This window comes from Arctopsyche grandis, chromosome 9, assembly GCF_051622035.1.
Source record: "Arctopsyche grandis isolate Sample6627 chromosome 9, ASM5162203v2, whole genome shotgun sequence".
In the NCBI taxonomy this organism is placed as follows: Eukaryota; Metazoa; Arthropoda; class Insecta; order Trichoptera; family Hydropsychidae; genus Arctopsyche; species Arctopsyche grandis.
Window position 1 is genome coordinate 7,589,842 of NC_135363.1, and position 26,315 is coordinate 7,616,156.

At 32.5% G+C, this 26,315-nt stretch overlaps 4 protein-coding genes and 1 pseudogene across 4 annotated transcripts; 1 reads left to right on the top strand and 4 right to left on the bottom strand.

Moving 5' to 3' along the window:
- The first annotated feature begins 2,159 nt into the window (after window positions 1-2,159).
- Irbp (Inverted repeat-binding protein) lies at window positions 2,160-4,038 on the top strand. The gene has a single exon (XM_077438736.1). The coding sequence runs from the start codon at window positions 2,160-2,162 to the stop codon at window positions 3,954-3,956; it is 1,797 nt and encodes a 598-aa protein (XP_077294862.1). The 3' UTR covers window positions 3,957-4,038.
- A 1,103-nt stretch (window positions 4,039-5,141) lies between these two features.
- amx (TM2 domain-containing protein 3 almondex) lies at window positions 5,142-6,955 on the bottom strand. The gene is made up of 4 exons (XM_077437945.1): window positions 6,795-6,955; window positions 6,358-6,587; window positions 6,161-6,285; window positions 5,142-6,096 (listed from the first exon to the last, which is right to left on the bottom strand). The coding sequence occupies exons 1-4, from the start codon at window positions 6,877-6,879 to the stop codon at window positions 5,817-5,819; spliced, it is 720 nt and encodes a 239-aa protein (XP_077294071.1). The 5' UTR covers window positions 6,880-6,955; the 3' UTR covers window positions 5,142-5,816.
- A 305-nt stretch (window positions 6,956-7,260) lies between these two features.
- On the bottom strand, window positions 7,261-11,905 carry LOC143917252 (uncharacterized). Its single transcript, XM_077438737.1, has 11 exons — window positions 10,992-11,905; window positions 10,817-10,916; window positions 10,630-10,731; window positions 10,333-10,488; window positions 9,568-9,708; window positions 9,314-9,462; window positions 8,381-8,919; window positions 8,218-8,296; window positions 7,739-7,838; window positions 7,399-7,659; window positions 7,261-7,317 (listed from the first exon to the last, which is right to left on the bottom strand). The coding sequence occupies exons 1-11, from the start codon at window positions 11,903-11,905 to the stop codon at window positions 7,261-7,263; spliced, it is 2,598 nt and encodes an 865-aa protein (XP_077294863.1).
- A 2,656-nt stretch (window positions 11,906-14,561) lies between these two features.
- Window positions 14,562-17,020, bottom strand: LOC143917253 (odorant receptor 10-like). Its single transcript, XM_077438738.1, has 4 exons — window positions 16,958-17,020; window positions 16,782-16,883; window positions 16,543-16,698; window positions 14,562-14,630 (listed from the first exon to the last, which is right to left on the bottom strand). The coding sequence occupies exons 1-4, from the start codon at window positions 17,018-17,020 to the stop codon at window positions 14,562-14,564; spliced, it is 390 nt and encodes a 129-aa protein (XP_077294864.1).
- Window positions 17,021-22,438: 5,418 nt separating this feature from the next.
- Window positions 22,439-25,057, bottom strand: LOC143917256 (odorant receptor 10-like; annotated as a pseudogene).
- Window positions 25,058-26,315: the final 1,258 nt, after the last annotated feature.

Below are 26,315 nucleotides of genomic sequence, written 5' to 3' on the forward strand. Positions count from 1 at the left end.
TACATACATATATACATATAATGTATGTATTCTGTTCTTAAAGGAACTTTGATATCTGTTGATTTAAATTCCGTATTATACATATACGTCATTCGAATTATAAATAATTTATGTTTTATATCAGATTATGTTTATGAAGTTCTTATATTATTTTCTATAGGAACTAATTATAAATTCTGTTAATAATTGACATAATCTATTAAGCGATACTTTTGAAAATAAATTCATAAATTATCGTGACTATAGTAATGCTGAATTTCTTTTTGTGTCTACTTTTAGAACTGAAATGTACCTTCTTGTTAAATTTGAATTGAATGAAAAAAAAACCGACATGTCTATCGTTTCATTATTATTATTTTTGTTAACACAAAACTAAACGAATTAATTATTTTTATTTAAGTTTAAATTTACTTGGTACTATGTCTAAAATTTTAATTGGCTTTCACTTTTAATTCAATCTTTGTTATTTATGAATTGACAAAATTAATAATGTTGGGTGTTTTTTCATGAGCCAGCAAATCTCGGCAATTAAAGTAATAATATATTTATTATGGTTCAGTGATTATTCCGCACAAGACGATCTCCCAAAAGTCACTAAAATCTCTATCACGGAACATCTGGCACCCGAAAAGTCCATCAACGAGATGGACCAACAAACCAAAAGTTAACGAGAACTCCAGTGCCAAATTATATTTTATTATATACATATGCAGGGCCGGCGCGTCATATTTTTTTTGTATGTGCGGTTCAATTTTTGGCGCCTTTTCTAATAATAATTCTTTTTTCATAAAAAATTACTTAAAAAATAATTAAAGAAAAAGAATTTGGAAAGAGTTCAATGATCAATGAAATAATTTCCTGCTTGATACCTTTTTTCAAGTAATGAGCCTTTTGTGGATTTTTACTTCCCATTTTACATGCTTCTCCAACACTGGATCATATTTTGAGAACAACTTGATAATTTAAAAAAAATTACCGTTATTTTCGGTGAATAGTTTGTCTGAAAATCCTCTAAATACAATATTTTCTGAGGTCATCGTTAAAATAATCGAAATTTTTCTCTCGAGCAATCATCCCAATGTTTGACCTCGCTTAAATATAAATTATTTGTTATAAAATCGATAGTTTGATTTGTGGAAAGCCTATTATCACTCTCAGTTTTCATAGCAATTAAATCGATGCGGTGCAAACGATCGAAAAGCGCCAGACAGACTGAACCACAGATTAACGACACGTGTACCTTATGCGTGCGCACTGCTCGCACTTACACTAAGCGAAATCTACCTGAAGTCCCGACATACCTACCCTGTATACGTTCTGTGCTTCTTATACTTTAGTTCCGAATTTTTCCTTATTAAATTATTAAAAATTCGCCAGAAAGATCCAACTCAATTTTAATAATTACCATTTTAATAATTGCATCTGTGCACATCGAAAGGTTACTCGTCATCTGATGTGCTATTTTTCATTCGTGAAGTCGAGAATTGCGTTTAAAGCAGCCATCCAATTAATCTGTGGTTCAATCTGTCTGGCGCTTTTCGATCGTTTGCCCCAAACCCATAATAAATAGACCTGACCGAATCTGCGCTTTTCACTTGGAATCCTTCACATCCGGAACCTACATATATATTAATAAAATTATATTAAAAAATAAAATTATATCTGGCACTCGAAAAATCCATCTAACGAAAACTCGACTGCCAAATATTCCGTATTCACGATTTTCGTGTGCGATCTCAATGTGCGAAATAGTCCGTTTACTTCCATTCCATTTATTATGACGGTAAACGGACTACTAGTCATATGTGAACAAGTCACAGGACAACCAGTCGCTCTAGATCGGTCACACGTGATCACACGTCACACTAAAACTGGTCACGAGAAAACTGGTCACAACCAGAAATTGGTCACGAAAAAACTGGTCACACCCAAAAATTCGACCAATTTTTAATTTTTGGTTGTGACCAGTTTTAGTGTGACGGGTGATCACGTGTGACCGATCTAGAGCGACCGGTTGTCCTGTGACCGGTTCACATTTGACTAGTAATTACCGAACCATTATGACAGTTTTAGTTATGGTCATAAAATATCAGAGTTGAGTCCAGCACCTAATGTCAAAAGATAACGAGCGGCAAAGTGCGAACAAGTTTTGACTTGAAATGGAATCTGATCACGAGAGCGGGGACGAGAAAGGAGACGAGTCCAGATGGTCTGGAGTACCCGGAAGACTATTAGCAATCGACGTTTCATCAGACATGTGGACTCTTGGAAGTTCTGACAACGCTCCCGTCACTGTTGCCTTTGTAACTTGTCTCCAACTAAGCCGTCGTCTCATGCTCGAAGCTCCCACCAACCTCTTCGGAATCATACTATTCGGTACGCAGAAGAACGACGACAAAGGCCTGGAGAACGTCATACAATTATTAGAGCTGAAACAACCCACAGTCGACGACATACAAACACTGAAAGGCATAACCTCAAACATAGAACAAGTGAGAGAAAAATGGGGCTCAGCAGTATCCTTCAACCTCGCCGACGCCTTGTGGCAAATTTCACGCATGTCTCGAGATTGCAAAAAGAAAATGAGCAACCTAAACGTGACCATCTTGAGTTGTTTCACAGAACCCGACAAATCCAATCACAGACCCATCTTAACCAGAGCCTCTGATCTCACTGCTCTCAATGTCGATGTTAATTTTATAAACATCTCTGAAAATCCATTCTCCGACGATAGTTTCTTTCTAGAATTGGGGGCCGTCATTGCAAATCAACCGATAGCTGACTACGAACCACCCGAACCTGTTATGTCTCCGGAAGACATTTTATCATTGATATATCAAAGAACGCATAAGAAATCTGCCTCGGCTCGACTGAAAATGTATTTAGGTAGCGATATACAATTTGGCGTTGGATTGTATCACTTGTGCAAAACTAAACCGATGCCTAAAAAAGTCAATTTGCACCGTGAGACAAATGCAGCTGTTGAATCTACCAATACAATTTTGAGAGCTCATGAATCGCAGACGAGACCAGTTCTGCGGTCCGAATTATGCATGTATCAACAATATGGAAGTAGAGATATACAAGTTTCTTATAGCGAATTAACGCAATTGAGAAAATTTGCTGGAAGTCCTTGTATAAAGCTTTTGGGTTTCAAGCCCGCTTCTACCCTTAATATGTCAAAGTATTATTTAAAACCGTGTGCATTTTTATATCCAGATGAATATTCTGCAACAGGATCTACTAAATTGTTTGTATGTTTAAGAAACCGATGTATGGAAAAAGAACGAATTGCAATATGTCTCATGTTGCCTCGTTGGTATTCAAATCCTCGGCTGGTAGCTTTAGTACCCCAAACGCAGATGATAGAAAACGGATGTCAAATTCAATCAGACGGCTTTCACGTCATCTACCTGCCTTACGTAGATAATTTCAAAGAAGTTCCCGTAAACGAGCACTCTGAAGTTTCAGACGAACAATTAGAATGCATGCGAAAAATAGTCGGAAAACTGAAATTTGACTTCACGCCTGAAAAGTTTGAAAATCCCAAGCTTCAAACGTTGAACAATGCCATCGAAGCGCTAGCATTGAACGAAGCGGAGCCGCAGCCGATCGAGGACACAACCTTACCGGATACCGACACTCAGAATGAAAGGATCAGCGGTTTTGTGGACAATTTCCACACACTCTTTGGCCCCTTCAACGTGTCGGGTACTAAAAGAGCGGCGGCAGCAAACGGAAGTGAAGACCCCAAAAGGGTGAAGACGGAAGTAGAATGTCCAGATATGCAACTGCTCGCTACTCGGATAAAAAATGGGGATCTGAGTAAATATACCGTGGCGGATTTGAAACAAATACTCAAATGGTGTAACCCTCCGGATTTGCCGGCTTTAACCGGATTGAAGAAAAATCAATTAGTCGAACTTGCAGTGGAACATTGTAAAAATATCACCTGAATTGTGTTATTGTTTATGTATATTTTGTACCTTTTCTGCTACAGCTCTTCTTTGTTGTTTATGTATATACATAAATAACCGATATATGTATGGTCAGCATGAAACGAAAATCCATTGATTGCAAGAACCATTATATTTTGAGTAAATTATGCAGTGAGGTTTCATAATTAAAAAGATACATGTATTCATAACTCGATTTTACAAAATTAGTTGATGGATTTTCGCTTTATGCTTAAGATGTAGTCTATGTGTAAGATATTTTTTTTAATATTTATACCGGGGCTGTGGTGTCGTTAAAAATGGGGCGACTCTGTCTCCAAATTGACATTTATTTTTTATTTTTGGTACTTGTTCACTAGTTAGGCTCACGCTTCAACATCGCGTTTTAATTATTTATATGTCAACAGATGTCTCAATCAATATTCCTGACGTTTATATATGCATCATATGGCGGAAATGAAGATACGTGTTGAGGAATAATCTCGAAGAGGTTGCGTTCAGATATGGGTCCATAAATTCCCGGTAAATTTCTCGTCTCCGCTTATTTCCCCAATTGATAAAACACCACATTTGTTCTATATGTTGGATTTTTTCGAGATTCATGGATGACATGGAAACATATAAACGTGTGTTGAAACGTTATGTCGTAGCGAAGTGTAATAATTGGTTTTTGAGGGCGAAGCGTGAGCCTAACTAGTGAACAAGTACCTTATTTTTACTTCATCTACAAATGTACATATGTACTTGGCAATGATATCTTGAATGAAGATTTTGACTGATTTGAAACCAGAATCGATTACTGTTTATTATACTTAATAAATTATTATTAATAATGTACGTAAATTTTTCACGTGTAAAAAAACGCTAGCACACCTGATCTATGCTATAGCATCCAGGACAAAAATCCTGTATGTGATTCCCATATTTGAATATATGTAGGAGAAACTTGTCGAAAAAAAACCCCTGCATGCTTTTTCACCACAGGAGGCCAATAACGTGCCCATGCCGTACGATTCAATGTGTTTGCGCGTTGACTCATTAATACCTAGTGTATATTTGAAATCTTTTGCGCCAATTTTATTATTTTAAAAATGTGCAAAAAAAGACAGTCGGATTGTGGAAAAATGTCGGAGTCGGGTTTTTTTAACGACTCCACAGCCGTGCTTTATACAAATACATAGAATTAGGAATTTGTAAATTTAATATCGTTTATTTATATTGATATCCTTCACACTAAATGAATGTTTTAAAAATTTACAAATTACAATAAAATGTACAATAAAAATTATATTATTAAAAATAATAAAAGTATAACATATTTCAGTTTCCTATCACAAGTACTCCATATCCATAATACTACTGTAATATTATCAATATTAACACGATGGCGGCCGCTGACTTATATTTGTATCATGTTGGGTGCACAACGCTTAGTGGCCGCTGGTACATATATGATTTACGACTGCGCGAACTGTATCAGTCCACTGATATATTTTTGTATCACGTTTGCGTCAATCGTTTGTGGCCGATGATACAATTTTGTATCACATTTTCGTTTATGACGAAAACGTGATAGAAATATATATCAGCAGACTGAAAAATATATTTGCGCAGTCGTGAATCATATATGTATCAGCGGCCAGTAAGCGTTGTGCACCCAACATGATACAAATATGAGTCAGCAGCCACCATAGTGTTAAGATGCATTTGTAGATCAGGTATTTTTCTAATACATAGATATCTACATACATAAATCAGAAAATTATACTGCTTCATACATTTTATTTTTTATTAAAAAATTAAAAAAAAAACTGGTTCAATTTTACTCTCGCACATTTTTTTAAATACATTCCTATCGAATTAAATATATAGAGATCCATCGGCCGGGCCTAGATGATGGATAGATATCAATACTACATCTAGTAAGGTCCACACGCCGAGACCACCAAAGCTGAACAGTTTGCCGATACCCTCTTGCCAATGTCCAAGATAGAAACGATCCGCACCGAAGCCTCCAAGTACCAAACTGAGCATTAACGCGGTGCCCCAGCGAGCTCCACCCGTCCAATTGCACAAAATACGTTTAGCAAAATCTCTCTTACCCAAACAGATCACATCAGGCAACACAGTACAGTTCGTCCTGTAAAATAAATTCATTTAATATATCTGTATAAAAAAACGGTGTAAAATGTAATGAAATATACTTGTAGTAACTTCTCGGTGATTTGACCGAATCGCACATGGCTTTTTGAATGCATCTATGCTCCCAGTGTTCTGTTTGATAGCAGTATCGACACATCATTTCCCGTACAAACTCCCTATTGCTGCCCTGTTATTGAGTAATTCAAATGTATATTAAGGAATGTATCATTTTACTGTATACAATAGCAGATGTACAAACCAAGCAAGGGACTAATGCGGAGCATGTGACGTTCATCATTTGTCCATAAATGCACTTGGTATTTGTAAGGTTGCATGTGATGCATGGATATGTTAGTTTGTGGCATTGTAAATTAGAAGGGCATCGGGCGCCGAGTTCTTCTGACTGATTTTTATAAGTAGAAGATGAATTTCCTATGTTTTGATTTTTAATGTTCAGATCTTTGGTTGATATATCCATATTGTTGTTGGCTGAAATGGTTTGTATCGAATTAATTTTATTTACATATAATTTTAGGTTAGGTTTGGTTGAAGGTAAGTTGGGGATGCAAAAATTATTACCTAATTCAATAATATTATATATATGAAAAAAATGTCACAAGAAAATATTCACAATCATAATAGCATTAATTAATAATTCATTTGTTACAAAATTATACTTCATGCGAAAATTCTTACCCATGCGTACGAAATGGAAATTATTTGCAATAAATGCAAATAAAAGGAGAAATATGTCACGTATTCTTAAGTGGAAAACTCTCATTTTGATAAATAATAAAAATTACTAAATTCACAACAAACGCAAATGACATTCCTCGCCAACTGACATTTGTGGCCGTAAAAGCGTAGTTGCAGACCATTAATATACAATTATAAAATTACGAAAAACTCAATAATTTCTATATAAATCAATTTATTGTGTTTAAATAATACATTCATCAGTTGAATAAACATTGAGCAAATCTTTTAGTGCATAATATTATAGTGATAAAATTTGTAAGGAATTGGGAAAATTACTGACTACTCAAATTAAAATGATGTGCTAACGCTAATTAGCGGTAAAATTGTCATATTACAATAACAAGTGGCCAATAACTCTAAATCAGCCAATTGCGACATTTATTTTCAGAATTATTGTGAAAGATTAAGAATCATTCAATGTTCTCAGCAGTGCAAAGTAAGAATACGATCCTTTCACAACCTACAAAATATAATAAACATTAAATTACTATACATATTTGAACATGTCTATATATAGAAATTAAATTAAATTATAGCTCACCGTTAAAAATGTCGCCAGATTGAATTTGTTTATTCGACCAGCCTTTATGAAAACGGGCTTTTGGCATCTAGCGATGACGATTTTAAGATTAGTGATTGTGCTTTTATCAGTGATGAAGTTTAGATTGTAAAATACAGAATTGGCTATAGCTATACTCTTCGAAAATATAATCTCTCCGTGTAGACACCAAAAAAGCAATTGAAATAAGGCTGACACGAGATGTACTAAAAATCTTAAAAATACAATTGTGTCGTTGATAGTCTAAAAATATAAAAATTGGAAATATGCAAGAAATCTGGATAAAAATTGACAAAAATTGTTTGAATGTAAAAAATGCTACCAATGTTGCTTCGAATCCTGTTAAACAAATCATAAAATTGCTAGCGAAAAGTTGGGCCGAAAGTTGAGGACTTGTAATTGCATTCAGCTCTTTTGCCAATCTGAAATTATTTTAAGTTACATAATATATTAGTAGAAGTATGACAAGGGTAATGGACAAAGTGGTATAAGTAAAGAGATTGAAATGACAATGGGCGGGCCACGTGGCTAGAAGAATGGACGAAAGGTGGACAAAAGAAGTGTTAGAATGGTACCCGAGAGAATGTAAAAGGGTAAAAGGAAGACTGCAGGGAAGATGGGTAAACGAAATTAGGAAAATGTGTGGGTTGAGATGGATGAGAGTTGCGCAAAACAGAGACGAGTGGAAGCGTGTTGGAGAGGCATTCATCCAGCAGTGGATGGTGAGCGGCTGTAGGTGATGATGATGATGAATATATTCATAATTAATGAACGTCTTATGTTTTTAGTATTGATACTTACTGAATGATATACTGATGTCTTTTAATTAATTCCTTCAATCGAATTTTGGCCACACTTTGCACCTCAAAATCGTTTGTAGCTTCAATTTTACAATTAAACTCCAAATTTTCAAATTCTTTAGAAATAATTTCAAATTCTAAGCCGATTAAAAACCACATAATACCACAAGTTGAATCCGATGCAACTATGGAATTCAGTACATAAAATAATCCAAGAAGTTGATGAAGAAAAATTAGAGCGAATAGATATTTTTTGTTTAAATCTATTGGGTAGTAGGCTCTCAACGGCAATCCGCCCTTGGGCGCACTCATAATTAAGGCGATTAATAAAAGGACAGATAAAACGTGAAAAAGTACAGTAATTCCAGTTATGACAATTATATATTTCTTCCTGATATGATAATAGAGCTTAGCGGTATCTTCTTTGTGATTCTTTTCACCTATGATCATAATACGTTCGGCCACTCTCTCTAGTTCGTTGTAATTCGTAAGAATGACCAAATATTTACTAATCACAAATACGAAACTTATTAAAACGCACACATCTTCTCCCAATAATATCAAATTATCACCAACGCTGACAATATCTCCGATAAACGCGATGATTAATGACAACCAGATCAAGTTGATAAACATTCTGTGAATATGAAATGCCCACAGATACAACGGTCTTACGTTTTTCGGAACCATTGATCCGGTAAACCTGAAAATAAGGCACGAAATGTATAACAATGCAAGTCGTTAAAGTGCCAATTCTGAATTTTTTACCATTGCAACTTTATTTCGAACAACAAAAGCGAATTTCTCCCCAGCACATCGTCGAAGAATGGATGGTTAAACAATTTGTGTGTGAGCGATGAGATCATTTCGTACCAACAATTGCAACGAAACTTAAAAGTGTGTCGAGAAGTGCATTTCTTTTATATTGCGTCTTCGTATCATACGAGAGTGGAGATAATATGTGTAATAATAATATAACACGACGGTGAAAATTAGATGTTGTGTACAAATTGCTGAAAATTCGTACATACTGCAAGAAAAATTATACGTATGTGACATTTTCCAATTGTGTAATACGTCAGAAACGTTTTGCATACTGAATCGTTCTCAATTTCGTCATTAGTGCATTATTGTTTATGAGGAAATTCAGCGCAAAACGGACAAACACTACCAATTTTCCCATTTCATACATTCGTATAGCACATGAATTATCAAATGCAAATAAGTAGCCTAAATTTAGATCGGCCTATGGTTTATCAGCTGCATTGGTTTAATAATATGGTAAACGAAGACGGCCGAAGGGAATCTACGTGATTAGATCACTGATGTTTCCCATTAGCTATTCGGGAACTTTTATACATCTCATCCCACATTTTTTTCTGATTTCACCTATGACTTTGCTTGCACTTCTTTCGTCCATATATCGTTCGTCAGGGTCACGCCTAGGAGTTTGGCCGCCTGTTTGGAAAATTGGAAACTTAAATCGGCCGCTCTTTAATTTTATCATCATTTGTATAAATCATATTAATTGGGGGTATAGTGTTGAAAATTCAGAGAAATGTAATAATAATAGAAGTGCTCTTACGAATAAATAATTGTTGTCAATATTACGCGGTACGTCTCTATAAATGCGCTACAACGCACGGAATACAATCAATATAATTATAAAAATGTATCCCATGTTTTGTTTATTGTGTGTTTTTGAATGCATTGTGCAATTGTTACTGATGCTTGCCCATATTGCGAGTAACATAAACAAACAGAGAAGTTTTTATCGGACATACGTCGAGCACCGAGCACACACACACACACACACACACACACACACACACACACACACACACACACACACACACACACACACACACACACACACACACACACACACACACACACACACACACACACACACACACACATGAGTAATAAGTTATTTAAAATTTAATTTAGAATCTTGTTAATCCTTCAGTATTATTATCTTGAAACTGTCTCAATAGTGCGAAATAGCTATAAGAGGCGCGTAGTATCTAAAACAATTAAATAAAATTGTTATTATAAAGCATAAATATAAAATATTTGGAAACTAAAAAAATGATTAATAAAGGTATAATCATACCGCAACAAATGTTGGCAAAGACATGTCGTAAAAAGATCCGACAGTAAATTTTATCGGTAGTTTAAAACCATCAGTCATGATCAAAAAGCTTGTTTTGAAACGTTTACTTTCTTTGAACCATTCACAACAATACATAGAGAATAGAAGATTTTCGTTCTGAAATTTTGTAGTATGTTATCAGTAAAAACAATATACAATTTATTTATCTGCATAGCCGTTAAATAGTCTATCTGAAAACTGAAAACACAAATCCAATTATAATTTTGATATTTTCAATAAAATTTTGTCTGAATCTACCTCACAAATGATTTCATTTCCATGCCAATAGAACAGGAACAGTTGTATCATCATCGACATAAGAAATTCTAACATGAAACACAACCTTATACTAAAACCATACTAAAAACAAAATTGGCACATTTCAAATCGTATGATGAAGATTAATGAATTAGTTAAATATTTAAAAAATATTAGGATAACCTACCAAAGATGCTTGAAAACCAATAGCGCACAACATTATACTGCATACTATGAAATACAACATCATAACCGGCCTCATTATAGAGTTCAAATCGTGGGTGTATCTAAAAATATACATAAATATACAATAGGATCGAATGCAAAAAAAAATAAAACGTATTGTGTGCAATATATTATACTTCAAGATGTATCTGTGGTGATTGACGCAATCCACCAATCTTTTATGCTTTATTACATCCCACACTTCTCGACTATCTATCGTTTTGTCCTGATTTAAATCGGTAAGAAATTTATCTTCGTGTCCCACTTTAACGTCGTTGCGAATTAATTCAGGATCCAATTCAGCTACGTTTGTGGTTTCTGCCAAGTTTCTTTGCAATATGCGCAACTGTCCTATAAAATGCACCATCATGGAAATTACGAACATGTCCCAAATGGCATGATAGGACGCACCCAAAAGTCCAAACAGAATATGGATCAAGTATGCAATGTAGTAATTCGGAATGGAGTACTTGTCGAAAGGGAACCAGGTGCTGAAGATCATGGGTCTCTCGTAAGTCCAATACTCAGATCCGTTGCTGTAAGTCTTGTGATAGGTCGAGGAAAGCTTGTACTCGATGGGTGGTATGATGAAAAATACTAGGATGGTGCAAAAAGTCAATGTCCAGAAGAAGTATGTCACTCTCCTGGCAGTTTTCACGTATTCGTACAATAAACTCTTGACACCGCTACACTGGTTTTTAATGATGTTGACTTCGACTCTTGATATTTCGGTTATCAGCGAATCTAGCTTATTCCTGTAGCCGTAGAAGGTGAATATTTTTACCACTCCAATGGTAGTCAGACTGGTTACTGATATGTTTGTTGTCATATTTTCAAGATTGCCCCAAATTTTGTACAGGTCGATGTATTGAGAGGCGAGAAACAACCAATTGACACAGTAGGCGAATAATCCGAATGCAAAGTGTACTTTTCGAAGAATTTTACTATTGAGGAATTTCTCTGATTGAAATGGCCAAAGACCAAACATGGCCAGTGACGTTAAGTTAGCACAGAGGCATGGATTCTTCAGTCCATTGTTACTTTCAGACATGCTGAGATCGATTCAAATGTGAGAATATTGAAATACGCAGCCATTGAAATTATGTGTCGATGACAAATCAAATATGTAATCACGACTTATTGATGATATTCATTCGGTTTCGCTCAAATTGAGGTCAAGGGTGGTAGTAAAACTTTTTATGTAAATAAATATCAGTTTGCTTATGTTTTGAATTATGTTTTTATCAGATTCCTAAAGATTCGTTTTGGATCACAGCATCTGCTGCGTGAAATGTGAAAAATGCGGCTGATAAATAATTAATGACTATAAAAAGTATTTTCTTCATTGTAATTATTTTTAACATTTTCACATGTGGTATTTCAGGTATTTCCGAATTGCTAAAACTGCTTCAGGAATGGTCATTAATTATTTTCTAGCCGCACTATCCAAATCGTCGATTTAGTATGACCTGATCTGTCTGCATATTATTATGGCAGCAAATTATTTGATTAGTTTATAATTCAAAAAGTAATTAATTATAAACTTGATCAGTAACTTATTCTAAATGATCAATAGAATATAATAAACGATCAGTAAAATTATATTTTTTGACAGTTGGATGATAGCACGTCGCCCCACTACTGTCCATTCCCACTCTCCTCATGGTCCACACACCGTAATATCCGTCCAAATACATCGTAATATCTTTTTTTAAGTTTTATTTCAACAATATTGTCAGGTTAGGTTAGGTTATGTTAGTGTTGGCCCTATTAATTTAAGATCAGGTTTTTAGGGTCGTTATTTATTAATTTAAGATTAAGTTAGTTTAGGTAAACAGACACGCGATAACTGAGACATTGAGACTGAATTGAACCCGGAACGAGGGGTGAGGACCAAGGGGGTTGCAAACGGAGAGGGGGGAGATTATTAAAAGAATGTTGCTAAGTGGCAAAATTCATCAGGATTTTTTATACTAGAAGCCATAATGCGATATGACAACACTGACGATTTTCTGGCTGTCAAAATGAAATACTCATTTTTAAATGATATTACTGATTATCTTATAATAATCATCGACCGTTTCATAATATTGTCTGATCATTTTGGTTTAACAACTGATTATTTAGTTTAACTGAGTGTATGACAACTGATCACAGCGTACTGATCATTTAGAATACTCACTGATAATTTCAAAATATTTACTGACAATTTAGCTATTTTTGTTGATCAAAAGCTGAATAAATTACTGATCAAATCAATAGACGCCTATTATTATTTTGCAAAAACACGTGTTTTTTTTTTAGATACTTTTAAACATACACCCCTAGCCCATATACACGGTAAACATTCCCAAAAATCACCCCCTGGAGTGTTTCGGTGATATTTTATCCTTGTATTTATTCTTGCTTGACAGTAATCGATAACGGTGAATCCCATATTTGAAGAAATGTAAGAGAAACTTGTCGGTTGCATATGGATATGCATTCTGAATGCATATCCAAACATATGCATTCTGAATGCATATCCAAACATATGCACAGGGAAGCCACGGACACGTGACGTCCCATACCACCCAGTGTGTTTTCGTCCTAAATGTCGCCCAGGGGCAACCCGAAAATGGTATCGTGGGAAAATATACATATAATAATTTAGCGCATCGGCTATGGCCCCTTTCCCGAGTATTAAAAGTAGTATAATGTAAGATTTGGTTTAAAACATGTAGAGTGTGTGGTAAACGTGCGTGCACAGTGCAGGATGTGTATGGGCTGAGTGTTTAGTAATTGACTAACTATGTATAAGGCACTTGCCCTTTGTCAGCCCTTTGGCGTAAAGACGTATAGTAAACGCTGTTTGATATAATCCACATTATTTGGAATTCTTCGCATCCTGATCATACTTACAAATAAATAAAAATAAAAATCAGAGCCGCATGCTATTCGCAAGCCACAGCTCACCGACTCCTGAATTAGAAAACCCATTATCGTGCTTATCCAAAAATTATATTGAATATCTTTATAATATGTAGCTAACTGTAATATGGCCCAATTTGCTCGGCGAGTTGTGTAATTACACATGAATTATAAATTAATTTAATTCACACGGTAATTACGACGATAACATTAAAAAAATAATGGCGCAGGGCGATTAGCTCCACATTAATCAATTAAAATATTTTCATCAATATTTAAAAAAAAACACCCAAGTTTAAATTACTCGTCAGCATTTTAATCAATGTAAATATGTAATTTCATCGACGCCACTGTAATAAACGATCGCGTCGTGTCACCAAAGACTTTTAATTATAGTTTTCAAATATTTAAGCTCCATTACGTTACGTGTAGTTTTGTGAAAAATAATTACATGCAGGCTTCCCATTAAAGTCGAGTCAATATACATATGTACATATAAGCCACTTTCATCGAATGAATATTCGATGACATACTCATACATACTGGGTAAATAATAATACACTCTGGAGTAAATTGATAGTAATGAGACATGGCGTTTCAATTGATAAAATATTTAAAATGATGTTTAACTTATCAATTATGTAGATATTATATAAGCAATAAATAAAATTAAAAATAAAAGAATCTCAAAGAAAGAAAATTCATCGTATATATTTTTGCTAACACATTTATTTCATCAAATTCCACTAAATTTCAATATTTTTGAAGTGATTTTTCTGTATATGTATGTATGTGCGTTACTTATTAATTTTTTCATCTTGATTTTGACGTAAAAGAGCAAAATAACTGTATGATGCACGTAAGATCTAAAAAAATATAATAAAAATTGGAAATCAAGTCATCAAAAATCATAAATTTAATATACGCTAAAATGTCCTCAGGGAGCCCACAGACGTTGCGATAATATTTTTGATTCATCAGTTTACGAATTTTACTATTCCAAATAAATCAAAACTTGAATTGGGTCAATCATTTTATACAATTTTTAGTCAGATAAGAAAATATTTTAATTCGAATACAATTGTGAAATAGTTTTGAATAATAAAAAGTAGACTGCAGATAGCAAAAGATTTACTATCGATTCAAGAAATATTCATAAAAAAGGTTTTAATCTAATAATACATAATTTCGAAAGAGACTTTGTATGTTTGTTTGGTTTGTAGAAAAAAACAAATGAATATTCAAATAAATTTAATAAAATGTTTACCATTAGATTGGCCATGTTTAAGCGGTTTATATTACAAATACCGAGCGAAGCCGGGTAAAAACACTAGTTATAATATATTGATTCATTGAAAAACTTGTTACCTCGACGTCGACGTCGACGTCGCAATCACACAGAGGGGCACGTCGCAAGGGTGAAATCACACAGAGAGGCACGTGGCACGCGGTTTTTTTTTTATACTTTTAAACATGCGAATGCAGCACATATTCATAGCACACAGTCCCAAAAATCAACCCCTGGGGTGTTTTCGGTTATATTTTGTCCTCGTATTGATATAAGCTTCATAGTGATTGATAACGGCTAGTACTATATTTGAAGAAAAAATATAGGATAAACTTGTCGAAATAATAAGATCGTACGAATTAATAAAGAACTGGGAACAATTATATTCTTGACTCGAAGCCAATATTGAATATGCCAATAAGGCGTATTGAAATGACCAGATTTCGGTGGCCAGGATGCTTTAACCCACAACAAAAGGGTTCACTATTGTCCTACAAAGCAAGAGAGCAAAAAAAAAAGGTTGACAATAGTGAACCATTTATTTTTAGGTAAAAGCATCCTGGCCGCCGAAGTCTGGTTATGACAAATCACGTCGTCTGTGAGCTCCAAGAAAAATATATATGTAAGTCACCATATTACCTACGAAAATATGATTTTTAAAAGAAATACATATGTTGATTAGAGGCAATTACCATGGTAGATGTAAATAACCGGCAACATATCTCAGTGTTTAGCGTATAATTCTATCAACTGAAGGGTCATAGGTTCAATCCCTGACCCAATGTTGCTTGCCAAACCTTGGATATATGTGATTCCAGGTCGATCGTTTCCTATCAGAGTTTGCCAATTTATCTAATTTCATTTTTGGAACATTTCCAAACAAATTGGTAACCTATCCTCATTTTTTACCATTATTTGAATATAATTTTAAATTTAAAATAAAAATGTTATACATTTATATAAAGTACGTGTTTACGAATATGGACATAATACCCGAAACCATGGTAAATATAAATTTTTATAATTGAACATGTCTAGCTTAAAATGAAGTATGCAAGTACATATGTCGAGCTTCGGTCTCCGGAACGAGACAGAATTTTAAATGACAGAAAACGCAAATATCGGAAGGCAAATATCGAAAGATCTTAAGTCGAAAGATCAAAAAAAAAATGGTGCATGGTAAACGGTACATACTCACTTAATTTGGGCGAGCAGGATACAACAGGAACAAGAGGAACATGACTTTCCTCCCGTATTCTGCGCGCGCACATTAATACGGGAGGAAAAGCCTGTTCCTCTTGTTCCTGTTTTATCCTGCTCGCGCAAATTAAGTAAGTATGTACGTGTTGCCTTCCGATATTTGCGTTTTTTGTCATTTAACATTCTGTCTCGTCACGTATACCCGTCGAGCTTAAAATGATTTCACATCTCACAAGTATAAAAATATTTATTATTTTAATTAAGTCATAAATAAATAAATTGGAAAATACCGCAACAAAAGTAGGTAACGACATGGCGTAAAAAGGCCCAACAGTATAATTGATTGGTAATTTTATTCCTTCCTTCAATATCATTAAATTCGTCTTGAAACGTTTACTTTCGTTGAACCAATTACAACTATACAATGCAAATGCAAGTCTTTCCCTCTGAAAATGAAGTAAGAGTTAAAAATTAAAAACAGATGAAAAATTAAACTTAGAAATGGTTGTATGTATAATTGAAAGCGCACTTCAATTATGACTTCGTTACTGTGCCAATAGAAAAGGAGTAGTTGTAACATCATCGAAAGGACGTATTCCAACATGAAAAAAAGCCTGACGCTTAAACCATACTAAAAACAAATTTAAATTCCTTTGAAGTCTTACATAAAACAAAAATTAAACATTTTAAGAACAAAACTTATACCAAAGATGCTTGAAATAAAGTAGCGCACAAAGTCAAACTGCATAATATAAAATACAACATCATACTTGGTCTCATTAACATATTGAAGTCATGGGTATATCTGAAATAACAAAATATTTACTTTATCTAGTAAGTACATAGATGGATAAATATTGATATAAAGATTATTTTGATATATCGACGGTAACAATAGATGAAGTTTTGTGATCATGCGAAAATTTGAACTTGAGATTTCGACTGATTCGAACTGAGAATCGATCACTGATCACATTTTTATGATCTTGAAAAATGTGTGTGTCTTTGTGAATGGCTGTGTGTCTGTGTATTTTGGGGATGTTTTGAACACCGTTAGAACTGATACAGAATCGGTTTCTAAAATGCTAATCGAGAGCAACAAAAAATCAGATTTTTGGCTTTTGCAGTCTTTAATTCAAAATTTAGTATTGTTGTGCCGAAAGTGAGTAATGAAGTCAATATTCAGTTGTTTTTTCTATTGATTTTAATTTTTTATTGCTTTACAATACGTATAATTTATTATTTGGTGATCAAGTCAAAATTATATTTTTCTTAACACATTATTTTCAGTTAATTTAATTTAATGTTAATTTCGCCAATTTTTCATTTCAACACGTTTATAATGGTTGGTTTTAAATCTTAATTTTAATTTTATTTAAACGTATTAATTCGAGCGGTAGGTAAATGATTTTAAAATAAAATATGAAATGTTCTAGGCAGGACGCGGGAGCGAATGAGATGGAGTGATGCGCTCTCCATTCTGCACATCGCTCTTGCTTTCTTGCGGTCAAAAACATAAGCGTTTTTTTAAACTTAATTTAAAATCATTTACAGCTCGAATTGATACGATTCGATAAATTTCTAAGTATTTCAAAGTAATAAAAAACACAATCAATAGAAAAAACATCTGACTATTGATTCCAATACTCACTTTTTGCACAGTAATATTAGATTTTGAATTAACGATTGCAATTATACGCTCATATTTCTTAAAGGAGAACAAGCCAACAAAAATTATTGTCATATTCGAATTCAATGGGCCAAACTTAGTAAATATTTATCAGTTTCCTCTCCGGTATTTTTTTTTTTGTTGCTCAAGTTAATTAGAGTTGAATAAGAATCAGTCAATTTTAGAAATGAGATCAAATTACTTGTGTTGTCTGATGTATATTATACCTTCTGATATGTCTGTGATGATTAATGCAGTCCACCAATCTTTTATGTTTTATATCATCCCACATCTTTCGAACAGCTTCAGATTTCTCAGTTTTTGAGCTGTTTCTGAATTTACGGTCACTGATGATTTTCGACTTTATTTCTTCGTCTAATTTGGGGTCATGCTCGGTAATAACCATTAAGTTCCTCCTCAATATGCGCAATTGTCCTATTGAATGCACAATCATGGTGATTGCAAACATGTCAAAAAAAGTCGTGTAACTACCGCCTACAACTCCCATAGCTACTTGGTATATATAGACAAATATATAATTGGGATAGGCAAATCTGTCGAACGGAAACCAAGAGCTGAAGACCATAGGTCTGACATAGCTCCAGTATTCTGTGCCATTATCATAAATTTTGTGATAAGTTGAAGAAAATCTGTACTCGAGGGCAGGTAAAACGAAAAATATAGTTAAGGTAACAAATGCCACTGAATAAAATAAATACGTGGCTCTTCTAGCCATTTTTATGTAGTCCCGTAGTATATCCTTAAGTTCATTGCTCTGGTATTTAATGATGTTGACTTCTATTCTTGATATATCTTCGATTAAAGAATATATTTTCTTTCTGTTTCCATATACGATGTATATCTTAAACGCAGTAACGCCATATAGACAAGATACGGTAATATTTGTAGTCATCTGCTCGAGTTCACCCCAGACAACAAGCAGTTCAATATATTCCGTTATAAGGAATATGATGAATAGTATATAGGCAATGTAACCAACAACGAAATGTAATCTTCGAAGTGGTTTGTTTTTGAGAAATTTTTCATTTTGAAATGGCAACAAGCCACATATGGCTAATGATGTTATGTTAATGCATAGTGAAGGATTTTTGGCTTCATTCTCACCTGGAGTCATGTTAGTATACGTACAAAGATTAATCAGACTGAATATGTGACTGTTGAGCTGTACAACGTAAATGAAAATCAAACAAGAAATATCCAAAACTTAAGTAATCAAGAAGTAATTAAGCCATTGGCGGCACCGTTGAATCAATTTTTAGTAGTATTTACGTTTTGTGATTAAATTTTATTATTTGAGATCATATCGTTCGACTTTGTCAACATTATAGAATTGACAGGTATGCATGCATGCAGAATCGGCTCGTCTGTGTGCAAGGCTCCTTTGACACCTAAAAAAAATTGACAGCTAAATAAAATATGAAATTACATATAACACTGACGTTTCAGTGAAATAATATCTGATTACATATTCACTGCGTATAGTTATATTTTCACTACGGAAAACAGACCAGTGGAAGCGTGTTGGAGAGGCCTTCATCCAACAGTGGATCAGGCTGTAGATCAGTGGTTCTCATATGCGGCCATCAGAGATATTTGCTGCGGCCATCAACGCTTTACAGAGTAATATTTCAAAAAAATATTTGTAAAATTGTGAAAAGAAAGGGATTTTTAAATTTGTTTAACGAAGACTGTGAAAATGAAACAATTCGCATGCATTGTATTGTGCACCAAAAAGTGCTAGCTATAATTAAATGTATGGAAAATGGGGAATTAAATTAAGTTGTCGAACTTGATGTTTATGTATATGTGAAATCAACAATGAAAAATATAATATGTATATTGCTCAATTACAACCACATTAGTTGGCTAAGCTTCTATGTATGTAGTGTTCAACGTTTTTTTTGTAATTGATTATGTTATTATATAAATAAAATAAAAAAAAAAAAATTTTTTATTACATTAATCACTGTATTTCGAGAGGCTGAAGAACACGAAATTAACAATTTCGTGTTCTTCAGCCAACAACAACTACTAATACGAATTTTTTGCTCGTAAATTTACAGATTTAAAATTCAGCACACATCCAATTAACCCTTTTAAACGAAAACAAAAAAAAGTGTGGCCAGAACACTATCCTAATAAACATGTTTCAATAGAAAATACTCAATATAATATAGTATTAACAGTGGGAAAAAATACGTAATTTTGACTTTCGATTTCAACTGGACGACTACTTAGAGAGATTTGAAAACTGAAAAGTACTGCAAATGAAAGATAAAATACCCGACTATAGATTCCAATATTAATTTTGAACAGGAAATTAACAGATTTTGAGAAATCGACCGAACAACACCAAGATATAGAAAAATCGCGCGATTTAAAAAACACATATATCTCCGAATCTCAAGCCAATCAACACTTTTTATTACCAGATTCATGTTCACTGGGCATAGATCTATAAGAAAAGTCATATCTCGTCTCTGAACTAAAAAAAGAGTCGTCATTTGTCGAACAGTGTTATAAGTCCGACCATCGACATGTAACATTTTCACTCATAACAATCCTACATATGTACCTAGTGTAATTAAATACGATTGGATGTCAGAGTTTCTCACTATGTATCATTTTCCAAATTGATAAACATATGTATGACAAAAATTAATTTCATGGACGCCACTGAGGTGGTGAACATTATTGGAAACTTTTAATTATAGTTTTGAAAATTAAACCTACTTTCAAATATACATACCACATATATTAAGAATTTGTAACGTATAATTATGTAGATGAAAGTTTGTGTCAACTTATTATATTATATAATTGCTGGTTTTATGTACAAAAATTTATCACAATTAATTAATGTATACTTTTTTAGTAAATCACTACAGCAATCCATCCTATCTGAAAATATTTAGAGTTCGAATTTTTCTTAAATACACTCATACATACATATGTATATACATATGTGATCAAAATTTACAAGTTGACTACATTTTATTGCTTTATCCATAATACGAAGAATCAATAGATAGAGTTTTGTGATTTTTTTGAAGTAATCGGTTTTTTAAAAGATTTTTAATTGGTTTCTTTGAAATCACTCACACTTATTATACTCATATTTTATATGTTAACCCTTTGAATGCTGACCAACGCCGATCGACATTTTGCCAACAAGTCCATGGAACTGAAAAACGCCGATAGGCGTTGTATTTTAAGCATGTACACAGTAAACAAGAATACTAACCGCTAAGCCTTTCCAGGTAGCATTGAAAAAAGGATTGAACATGGGTCGTGTAATCCGTGTTATTCATTTGTCAACGTTTATAAAGACTGGTTTACACCGGATTTTCTGAATTTATAACCATGTAGTAGAATTTCCCGATGGAAACCCTAGCTGCTGAGTATTTTAGATTGTGTCTTGGTATTTAGATTGTGAGCATTACATTTTAACAACAATGAAGAAGATGGAGCTAGTTTTGGAAAAACATAAAGGAGGTAAGTAAAAATACAATCATTATTAGACTTCTTTTGTTTATTTGATATTGTTGGAAGATATTGTTGCGTAAGGGTGGGTGGAGGATCCAAGTAAAAAGGCCAACAGTCGTTTCACAGCGTTTATTGATGATTCAGGAGATACACGCAGTGTCACTGCTAAGTCCAGAATGGCATGATATCGCCTACGTACCGCCTTATAAGGGGTAGATCTCTCAGGACGTCTAATCTGCTTACCTACTGTATAGTCACGTATTCGGATATGTATTCCCACGGTATGAGAAGTGCAATCATTGTTTAGCTTTCATGCACTTAGCTTGTCACTAATCCCTAAAACCACTTACACCGGTCTCACGGTATGCATTTATGTAGTTAATCCGTTAACAGATATCCGTTACAGATAATCCTGTCCCATGGTCGGTCACACAGTCTCTGGGATTCTATTCGCTTAATCCGCGGCGTACGTAACATTATATTAAAGAGTATAAACACACCTTTACAAAACTCTCGGCGGTAGTTATCTAGGGTAGTAATCTAGGTTATGTTTGGATTAGCTACAATTTTTATACCTGCTTTCTATTAGATTTCTAAATAATTCTAGTTGGAAATGTTGGCAAAATTTTCAGCGTGGCGGGCTTTTAAAAGAAAAGACGTCAGAACTCAAAGGGTTAAGAGAAGCCTCTGCGCATCATTGCCATATCAATGTAAATTGTAATTTTTAATTTAATATAAATTTAAGTCTTCTAGATAGTGTCCATACTCATCTTATTGAAGCTATTTTTATATATATATTTTTAATTATCTTCTCATACATAAATGTGAATACAGAAATAAGGTTGAAAATAGCAATGTATATTTTATAAATGAAATAAAATTAGGATTAAATAAATAATTAAATCAGATAGTATGTTAAGCTAGTATGTATTTTCAGACAATATAATTAATACAGATTATTTTTATTGCATTATATCACTAAACATTGTTGTGGTAATTTCGTAAATGAACTAATGTTTTTTTTGTTTTTCTTGAGTTTGACGTAAAAGAGCATAATAGCTATACGATGCACGTAAATTCTAAAAAAAAAATCTTAATTTAGTTTATACTAAAATGTAAATGACAGGAAACCTAATAAAACTCTTGATTTGAACTTGTGACCTTATAGTTATACATATATATATATATATATATATATATATATATATATATATATATATATATATATATATATATATATATATATATATATATATATATATATAGTTATATATATATATATATATATATATATATATATATATATATATATATATATATATATAAATATATATATAACTATATATATAACTATATATATATATATATATATATATATATATATATATATATATATATATATATATATATATATATATATATATATATATATATATATATATATATATATATATATATATATATATATATATATATATATATATATATATATATATATATATATATATATATATATATATATATATATATATATATATATATATATATATATATATATATATATATATATATATATATATATATATATATATATATATATATATATATATATATATATATATATATATATATATATATATATATATATATATATATATATATATATATATATATATATATATATATATATATATATATATATATATATATATATATATATATATATATATATATATATATATATATATATATATATATATAGTTATATCAATATCAATATTCAATGAAATATAAAACGTGAGAAACAAGACCGTTGAGACTGTTGAACTTTATTAGTGAAACATGGATGTAAAGAAAAATACATAATATAAATAAATCATATATACATATGTATGTTCATAAATAAGTAAGGCGATATCAAAGAACTATTTTAATTTAAACCTAAAAATCTCTCTTAAAATTGATTATATTTGATGATGAAAATATAAAAAAAATATGTATATGGACATAGATATATTTGTAAATATACGAATTATATTATAATGTATTACATTTATATAGAGTACGTGTGTACGAATATGGACAAAAGACTCGTAACCATGGTAAATATAAATTTTTAAATAAAAAAAGCATATAATATAACATGTCGAGCTTAAAGTGAGGTATGCATATAGGATTTCACATCTCACAATAAATTATACAAATATTAATTATTTTAATTGTATTATAGTGATAAATAAATAAATTCAAAACTACCGCAACAAAAGTAGGTAACGACATTGTCTTGAAAGGTCCAACAGTATAATTGATTGGCAATTTTATTCCTTCCCTCAATATCATAAAATTCATTTTGAAGCGTTTGTTTTCGTTGAACCAATCACAACTATACAATGCAAATGCAAGTCTTTCACTCTGAAAATTAAGATAAAATTATATAAATCAAACGACAATAGGACTTTATAATTGGATGGTGAAAAATGTACTTCAACTATAACTTCATTGCTGAACCAATAGAAAAACAGCAGCTGGGTCAACACCATGAAGATGAATTCTAACATGAGAATAGACCTAGCACCTAGACCGTTCTAAAACAGAATAAAATTCATTTAAAGCCTTGTAGAAAACAAATTTTATGAAAAATAAATCATATCAAGAACAAAAGAAATACCACAGATGCTTGAAATAAAGTAGCGCACAAAGTCAAACTGCTTAGTATAAAGTATACCATCATACTAGGTCTCATTAAAATGTTGAAGTCGTGGGTATATCTGAAAAACCAAAATATTTTGAGATGTCATATGAGAGGCAGTGATCAGTAATCATGATGTGTGCATATGTTGTTATTATCTATTTTTTAAAAATGTGTCATCGTAATTCTATTATACCTTCTTATATGTTTGTGGTGATTTATGCAATCCACTAATCTCTTATGTTTTATATCATCCCACATCTTCCGAACAGCTTCAGATTTCTCAGTTTTTGAGCTGTTTCTAAATTTACTATCACTGATGATTTTGGACTTTATTTCTTCGTCTAATTTTGGGTCATGTTCGGTAATAACTATTAAGTTCCTCCTCAATATGCGCAATTGTCCTATGGAATACACTATCATGGTGATTGCAAACAAATCCCAACAAGCTATGTAGCCAGTGCCTATAGCGCCTATAGCAACTTTAAACATGTAGACGAATATATGATTGGGATAGGCATATTTGTCGAAAGGAAACCAAGATTGTATGGCCATAGGTCTAACATAGTTCCAATATTCTGTGCCGTTATCATAAACCCTGTGATAGGTCGAAGAAAATCTGAACTCAAGGGCAGGAAAGGCGAAAAAAGCCAAAGCAGTAACAAAAGTTGCTGACCAAAAAAAATATGAGGATTTTCTAGCTATTCATATGTAATCCTGTAGTATATCTTTAATTTCACTGCTCTGATGTTTAATGATATTGACTTCTGTTTTAGATATATCTTCTATTAAGGAATAGATCTTCTTTCTGTTTCCATATAAAGTGTATACCTTCAAAACAGAGACAGTCTATGAGCAAGTCACTGTCATATTGATGGTCATCTCTTCAAGATCACCCCATACAACAAATAACTGAACATATTGCGAAATAACTGAACATATTGCGAAATAACGAACATAGTGAATATTATATAGGTTACGAAACCAGAATGAATTTCAATTTTCGAAGTTGCTTGTTTTTGAGAAACTTTTCAGTTTGAAATGGCAACAAGCCCCATATAGCAAGAGATGTTATGTTGACGCAAAGCAGAGGATTTTTAATTTCGTTTTCACCTGGAGTCATGTTGGTATTATGTAGATTAATTGGATTAAATGTATGTCTACCTCGAATTTATTGAACAACGTAAATGAAACACTCAAAACTTAAGCTATCAGAAAGTAATAAAACCATTGGCGTCACCGTTTTATTACTTTTCAATATCGTGTTAGTACCAGTGGCGTAGCGTGAATTCCTAGTGCTCCCCCGCAAAATATTTTAAGGCGCCCCCCCCCCCCCATATATTCATATTATTTACTTACAGCAAAATAACTTATACCTTTACAGCAAAATAACTTATCCAAATTAATAATTTATACCTTTTTTACGTATCGGTATATGTACCTATATATCGAAAATAACTTATCCAAATTAATAATTTATACCTTTTTTACGTATCGGTATATGTACCTATATATCGAAGTGCATTAATAGTTTAATCTGGACGACCAACAAGCAGTGCACAATCTGTTTAAAGTAACTGATGGTGAATTTTCCTTCAAAACCTCCCACCTGTTAATGGTGACAGTGAAAAATTTATAAATTTTATTGGTTTTAATCAAATAATTTTGTTTTATTGTTTACAAATTGAAAAAATATATACAAGAACTAGTTGAACCCGGCATGCGTTGCAACGCCACAATAACGCATGAAATTCCCGTTCCCGTTCTCGTACCCGTTCCCGTTCCCGTTTCCATTCTCGTTCCCGTTCCCATTTGTAGGAAAAACGCAGTCAGCGAACACATTTAAAATTATTGCGTTGCAATGACACTCATTCCCGTTTTCCCCGCTTTTTCCGTTTTGTTTTTCACAGTAATCTTCCCGGACATGCATACAACAAATCCTGAAAGTTCCATCGTAATCGGTTCAGTGGTTTAGGAGCCTATTCGAGATACACACACAGACATTCGTTTATATATATATTATATATATATATATATATATATATATATATATATATATATATATATATATATATATATATATATATATATATATAATATATATATATATATATATATATATATATATATATATATATATATATATATATATATATATATATATATATATATATATAAATATGTATATAGATAAGAGA

Excerpts from the sequence above, each read along its gene's own strand:
- amx (XM_077437945.1), bottom strand. The coding sequence starts at position 6,879 with ATGAGAGTTTTCCACTTAAGAATACGTGACATATTTCTCCTTTTATTT. Across the intron at positions 6,588-6,794 it reads TTTCCATTTCGTACGCATGG|CCAACAACAATATGGATATA; the intron begins GTAAGAATTTTC and ends AAACCATTTCAG. Across the intron at positions 6,097-6,160 it reads TCACCGAGAAGTTACTACAA|GACGAACTGTACTGTGTTGC; the intron begins GTATATTTCATT and ends TTTATTTTACAG.
- LOC143917253 (XM_077438738.1), bottom strand. The coding sequence starts at position 17,020 with ATGATGTTGTATTTTATATTATGCAGTTTGACTTTGTGCGCTACTTTA. Across the intron at positions 16,699-16,781 it reads GTAACGAAGTCATAATTGAA|AGGGAAAGACTTGCATTTGC; the intron begins GTGCGCTTTCAA and ends CTTCATTTTCAG. Across the intron at positions 14,631-16,542 it reads CGTTACCTACTTTTGTTGCG|ATCTTACGTGCATCATACAG; the intron begins GTATTTTCCAAT and ends ATATTTTTTTAG.
- LOC143917252 (XM_077438737.1), bottom strand. The coding sequence starts at position 11,905 with ATGTCTGAAAGTAACAATGGACTGAAGAATCCATGCCTCTGTGCTAAC. Across the intron at positions 8,297-8,380 it reads TGCATCGGATTCAACTTGTG|CTACAAACGATTTTGAGGTG; the intron begins GTATTATGTGGT and ends GTAAAATTGAAG. Across the intron at positions 7,660-7,738 it reads CAGGATTCGAAGCAACATTG|ACTATCAACGACACAATTGT; the intron begins GTAGCATTTTTT and ends TTATATTTTTAG.
- Irbp (XM_077438736.1), top strand. The coding sequence starts at position 2,160 with ATGGAATCTGATCACGAGAGCGGGGACGAGAAAGGAGACGAGTCCAGA.